This window comes from Carassius auratus, chromosome 11 (genome assembly GCF_003368295.1).
Source record: "Carassius auratus strain Wakin chromosome 11, ASM336829v1, whole genome shotgun sequence".
Classification (NCBI taxonomy): domain Eukaryota; kingdom Metazoa; phylum Chordata; class Actinopteri; order Cypriniformes; family Cyprinidae; genus Carassius; species Carassius auratus.
The window spans coordinates 12,669,858-12,677,010 of NC_039253.1; the positions used below are offsets into that span (position 1 = coordinate 12,669,858).

General features: G+C 37.8%; 1 protein-coding gene across 1 annotated transcript; it reads left to right on the forward strand.

Annotated features, from left to right (window-relative positions):
* Window positions 1-3,364: 3,364 nt before the first annotated feature.
* On the forward strand, window positions 3,365-4,502 carry ier2b (immediate early response 2b). Its single transcript, XM_026275427.1, has one exon. The coding sequence runs from the start codon at window positions 3,481-3,483 to the stop codon at window positions 3,976-3,978; it is 498 nt and encodes a 165-aa protein (XP_026131212.1). The 5' UTR covers window positions 3,365-3,480; the 3' UTR covers window positions 3,979-4,502.
* Window positions 4,503-7,153: the final 2,651 nt, after the last annotated feature.

Here is a 7,153-nt window from a genome sequence, read left to right on the forward strand (position 1 = left end):
ATAACAATGTGTAAATAATAAGCTCTAATTTTGTAGAAAAATAATGTGAAGTCTTTAATATGTTTGTTGAGAAGACAAAATAATTCATACTTGGATACTATTCACAAAGCATTAACTAATCAGTAAATCCCTGGATAAGTAGAAATGTCATAAGTTTTAGCATTGTTTGTCTCTCATTTCCATAAAAGGGCTGTTAGCGCATCTTTGCCGCAGTCCTGACCTGATTCATAATTAATTCGGTTAGGTAACTGACCTAGATTGGCGCTCAAGGCTTTAAACATGCCAAGCTAAAGACAAGTTGGTGTGTAACATGTAGTTTTGCGATAGGTGTGTTAAACCGCTTAAAGGATTCCAATGTCTTTTCATGCCAGCTAGAGGCTTAAATCCCTGTGGCCTGTTCGCCTCCCCTTCCTATTATCCTCCTAGTGTTTAGTAACACTGTTCTCCTTCACTTCCTCCCCCAGCTCACAAAGTCACCACTTCCTTCCCCTCTCCTGCCTTCCTCCCTCACCACACTCTCTGTTTCCTGTTCACACACTCTCCACCTCCAGTTAAAAGGCTGGCTGAAAGTTGTCAAGGCCTCATTTGTATCCTCACAAATGAAAAGTGATTTGAGAGAACATTTGAAATGGGGCTGACTATTTGAAAGAATCATAAAAAAACATGTTTTTCACATGAAAACATGAATTGCTTTAAATATAATAATGTCAACAGGTTTATTTGAGTGTTAGGGTTAAGCAAATATCCTTATATGTTAATGAAATCCACTGGGTCTGTGAGGTGTCCTCTTTAATATAGTGAAACCAATGTGTGCTTTTGATCTCAGCTCCAAAGAATGCTTATGGAAATGAAGGGTGGATCTTACTGGAGGCCTGATCCCATGGAATGCAGTTCGTCAGAGAACAGTAATGAGGGAGCTATTTTTAAAGCAGTGGCTTTAAGGTCCGTCTGCTGAGTCACTCTATTTTCAAAACACATTTGGAGGCAAATGTAATGCTGTAGTATTTTAATTAAATCATCTGTTTCTATCTAGAAACACACATTCACAAACGAGACTTCTCTCACCCTGAGCAATAAATCCATATAATAAGAATGACATATATTTCCAAGTATGCTTAAACAAATAATTTAAATGAATTTGTGTTAATATAGGCTGCAGCTAGACAAATAACATATTTATTTTTATAATTAGTCATTTAGCAGATGGTTTTATTCAAAGCAACTTACAAACAAGGACAATGGAAGCAATCAAAATCAACAAAAGAGCAATAATATGCAAGTGCTAACAAGTCTCAGTCAGCTTAACGTGGTACATGTAGCAAGGGTTTTTGTTTTTTAATATATAATAAATAAAAAGAAAACAGAATAGAAAAAGAATAGAGCAAGCTAATGTGAGAGGCCTTTTCCGCTTTTTGTATAATTCTATAATAAATAAAAATAAAACAAAATAGAATATAAAAAGAATAGAGAAGCTAGTGTTAATATTTTTTATAGAAAACAAGCAGTTAGTGAATGAATAGAGTGCAAGTATGAAAGGTCATAGTTTTGTTTATTTATAAAAAAAAATAAATAGAAAATAATTAGAGTAGAGAGTGCTAGAGTCAGAGGTTCAAATAAAGATGGAAGAGATGTGCTTTTAGGCTACATGCTGTATGTAGGCTACACAACAAATAAGACAGACAATATAATAATATTATATTTTTGCATATAAAAACCCCTGGTGCACGTTAACAAAATTCCTGAATCTAGACATAGCCAGGTAGCTCTTTCTATAAAAAGAACGTGTATTTGATGTGAGTGACAGCTGCCATCTGACCTTAATCGCTTTGCTTCCTAGTTACGTTCATGTGTGCAGAAGGGGAGGGGCTGTTGGATCGGTGACAAGTCCAAATATGGTCCGTGGTGCATCACTGGCTCCGCTGAGGCTGCGGAAGAAGAGCAGCGGAGGGCACGTCACGGCTTTTCCACTGCGCGCTCCCCGGAGGACCGACGGATGGCCCAAATATGGCGATTTAACGTGACGTCGAGCAAACAGAAGAAAAAAAAAAAGAAAAAGAAAAAAAAGATGTCTAACCCTTCCAAAGAACTGTAAACACTCGGGACATATCCATACACTTTTCAACAGAAATGTTTTTCAAGTCGAGTTTGTTGGGTATGTTCGATTTAAAGAGAAAAGCATAATAAAACGTGAATAAAAATATAAACAGAATGAAAAACAACACAGCTAATCTGTGAAATGATGCGGTTGGTTATTATTTTCTATACACTCTATGCCTCACTCAGAGAATATTTTATTTATTTCGTTCTGGTCATCAGTGTAATTATATGAGCTCAAAAAAAACAAAAACAAAAAACAAACAAACACAGATCATCTGATGTCATGAAACGTTTTACTACTGCCGGGAATTTGATACAGTGCTATTATAACAATGCCTGTGATGTCTGTCATGACGCTTTCGCAGAGCACTGCCATTAAGGCCATAGTTGCCAGATTTCGTTAAAGAATGCGTTTTATTATTATTATTTATTTATTTATTTATTTATTTATCATTATAATATGAGCATATCTTTAAAAAGCTCTTTATTGTGCTTTTACTTTCCATGATTATAAGAATAAGATGAAAAATACTTTTGTTTAATTAACCTATCTTATTTTGGCCAAATGTCCCATTCATGAATGCAAGTTTGTTGACTGAACTAAGGCTATACAGAAAATAGAGACTCTTTAAATAAGAAAGCTATAAATGCTTTAAATACAATTGATTTGTTTTGAAATTATGTCTATGCCCAATTGTACCCTTATTCGTATCTTATATTATTACCCCCTGGCATTTATTTATTTGGTTAATTAGTTCTTTTTTATTGTTGCTTTTTTCATTTGAATGAAAGTGCATGTATACTAAAACGAAAACTTAATTATATGTATGTCTGCACTATGTTTTCTGTACTGGAAGCTCCTAACACCAAGATGAATCTCACACCTGGCAATAAATCAATACACACACATATGTCATATATATATATATATATATATATATATATATATATATATATATATATATATATATATATATATATATATATATATATATATATATATATATTACAATAAAAATAACAACTACAGTACTACATAAATAATATTTAAATAACACCTAATTTAATGCATATATTTTCTTATTTTATGCTAAACAAAACAAGTCGGGAGCAGCGTATAATAAGTGGACATGGCAACACAGAGCATATGTTGACTTGATACTTCAGCGCTTGTGCCAATGTGACGTATGTTGACAAGGGAGGGGCGTTTATAACACCCAGGGGAATGGAAACTCTTTACGTCACCGAAGCGCAGATAAAACACCGCCCTGAGAGAAGAAAACTTTTAGTTCTGCAATCCACTGTGAAGACCTCAAAGCGCCGAGGTTTTAAAAATTAGACAACAGGTCTAGAACTGAAAGATTCCGATACACTGTCAACACAATGGACGTCGAGGCCAAGAGAATCATGGCTCTCTCTATTAGTAAACTGTATTCATTAAGGACCCAGCGCGGGGGACTGAGACTTCACCGGAGTCTCCTGCTCTCCATGACCGTGAGAGCCGCGCGGGACATCTACCACACCGCGCAGCTGCTCAGAGACGCGGAGGAGGAGCAGGTCGTTCCGTGCGCCCCCGAAGCGGCTCCAGAGGAACCCATGGAGATTAGTAAAGACACTCCGAAGGAGGTCGCAGTGAAACCTAAAGAGACTCTACAAGAGGACAAAGAGAACCGATGCGCTTCTGAACAGCACTCCAGGAAGCGCCGCGGCAAGACGGCGCTCGAGGCTGACTTTCTGCCTCTGAAGAAGGCAAAAATGGAAACGGATGAGGAGAAGCAACATTTCCAGGGCGAGGTTCTGAGGACTAATAATGGAAACAGCTGTCGCCAGACTGAAACTCTGACTTCCTTCCCATCAAATCGAGCCGTCGTGGCGTGTTGAGCAAGATGCGCTTTGGATCTTTCCGAGAATCGATTTCCCTCGATGGGAATTTCCTGGACAAACTGGTTCGGTTCGACACGGACCGGTTCTGCAGCCCGACACCTGTGCGGCCGGCTCAGCTCGCCATATGAGCTCCAAGAAAGGGCAGGATCAGCAGGAATACAGGACAGGTGGTGGATACTGTGATCCCAAGCGCAATGGAATCACCAGAGCTGCTATTGTTCAGTGAGAGGAGTCAGGTGACTCCGTTGACTCACGTTTGAACTGGGAAGATAGGCTCTGAAGTCTACGAACTTTACAACCTCAAACAAGAACAACGCTGATGGCGTATGAGACAAAACACTGCTGTGACACTTGAAAATGTCTTTGCCAAAATGTGTTAAATGTCACTGTTGCACTGATAAATTGCACCATTCATTATGTATTGATAATATTAATTTAAGAAGGACTTGATGGACTGGTATCATGTGAAGCTGATTTCAGTGTTCATTGGTTGCAATAAACATGCAAATGTTTAAAAAGCATCCTGTTGTAAATGTTTCATTTAAAAACAAAACGTTTCAAACTCTGCATGACTAGTTTGGAATAATCTTTGTGAGGGAAAAATCTATTGAAGTTGTTTCTACATTTTAACCAGCAAAGTTCCTTGATTAAACAACAGTCTTATAATGAACAATTTCTGGTCAAAAAGATTTAGGCTAACCAGAAATATTCAGTAAATATAAGTAGCTTAAATATTTCCCATGATTTCGAGATTTTTTTTAATACATTTTTATAATGATATTTATTATTTAGGCTATTAAGTCATCTAATTCAGCTTTAAAATACAGTTTCCATAAAAATTTCTAAGGAACTCAAGATTAAGCAACAGGGTTCAGTCAGATCATGTTTGTGATATGTGACTATAACTTAGTCATCATACAGTAATACAGATCCTAAACCCAATATTTTGCTATAACATAACATTATCTGTTACTCCCGTGTAGGCGATGAAAAAGGCATCAGCTGGAAACACTAGGGTCAAGTGTAATTTCCCTTCATTAGTCAGCAAGATCTGTCTGAACATGTCCATGAGTCATGAAATTTAGTTTTCCCATGAACATACACACACATTTAGGCTACTAGCCAGCATCAGACTATGTAATTTTCAAGCTTAAAGTCCCAGCATTACACCATTCAAGACTAACATCAGTAGACCTCAATGAGAAATTATTAATGTGAAACTAGAGTCCACAGGCCTCAGAGCATGAATTTTAATCACTTCTTTAAATAGTATATTATTGTGTTTCAGGCTCTGGTGGTTTTGCAGGGCCTAAAAAAGCATGTTAGAATTTTAGAAGCAAGTACATGTTATCAAAGATTTAGACTGACCCAAAAGCATGTGAATAGCCTTCATAAATGACCGGCATGAGTTAGTATGATTCATTGCTTTGATTGTAAATGTTGGGTTGTGGGGGTGGATCTGCACAGCATAGGTGTGCAAGATATTTCAGGTAGCAGGTTTTGGCGCCAGGAGTCTGGTGAGCTGACAGGAAGTGAAATTTTTAGGTGGAGATCAATTTGATTGGGTGAATCCTCAGCTGGGAAACGGCAGGGAGATAATTACAGAAACTCATTTTAATATTAGTCACTGAAAACCAGTTGAATACAGATTGTGTGAAACCTAAGCTGTTTGTTGTGGGTATGTGTGACCATGAGTGTAAACCTCAAGCCTGTTTCTGATACAATACCGGTTTCCTCCAGGGTGGTCTTAATGTGGCTCTTTCACCACTGTAACTAAACAGACAGGAAGGGGGAAATTATAGTGATTTTGACCTTTTCAACTTAAATTAAAATCATAAAACAGTGTCGTCATGATTAACCATTATTACTACCAAAATAATAATAGTAAAAAAAAATAGTCTTGATATATATATATATATATATATATATATATATATATATATATATATATATATATATATATATATATATATATATTAGGGGTGTAACGGTTCACAAAATTCACGGTTCGGTTCGATACGATACACTGATGTCACGGTTCGGTTCGGTTCGATACGTTTTAGATACAGCAAAATGTAAAAACATCTCAACTTTTCAGAATGCCGCAAGCGCACCGCGGGTCATGTGACAAGAACTAACCAATCAGCTTCATCCTTTCCTGTAACAACGTTGAGAGCTCAGCCAAGATGAAGGATCAGCTGATCATAGTTGTATATGGATTGCAATTTTGAAATAAATTTAGTAGCAGCGCTACTGCAAGCGATTTTTAGAGCTGCAAATCCATTTATCCTTCGCTGAAATTTCCGCGTCTCATGGAGAGAGCACGTCATTGTTGCTTAGCAAAGGCAGACGCCTCATGAGCGCTTCTGCCCAAGCGCTTTGGAAAGGAGGAGAAAGACGCGCTTAGCGTTTTCCATGCGTTTTTAGGCACGATATGTGAACGGCCCCTAAGGCGCTCGCTTACTCAGCACGCGCTGAAGGCTCGTTGCAAAATGTCTAATGCATTTAACAGACCAGAAATAGAAGATCCTAAAATAACCAACAGGTCTGGTGTTTGGGTTGGATTCCCTGTAAGCTATAGTTTCTAAATGCTGCAGGGATAGTTTGCTGCGTGCATGTTTCTCCTTTTTTTCGTCTTTTCCCAGATAGTACTGACGCATATATCCCAGATATTCCCGCTGGTGTTTTTTTTTTTGTTTTTTTTTTGTAATCCCGCTGGTGTACCCTGTCATGTTGCAGATGCGACATACCGTTGTTTATTTATCCACCACTCTCTTGCCATCACCATTATAGCTTAAAGGGAATCCAAAGTGCACCCAAACACCAGACCTGTTGGTTATTGGAGGATCTTCTCATTTCTAGTCTGTTAAACGCATTGGCTATTTTGCAACGAGCCTTCAGCGCGTACTGAGTGAGCGAGCGCCTGCTGAGTAGCCTAACATAAACATATAAGATGGTGTTTTTTTCTTCTTCGGGAGTGTCAGGGGCGTTGCCTGTTACGTTGTTTGGGTTATTGGGCTACCTTGTTGAACGCATATCATTATATTTCTCTCTCTCTCTTTTTTTTTTTTTTTCAAATATAATTAATTACTCCAACGAACCGTTCGGTATACATAATGCGTACCGCGTACCGAACCGAAAGCGTCGTACCGAACGGTTCAATACGAATACG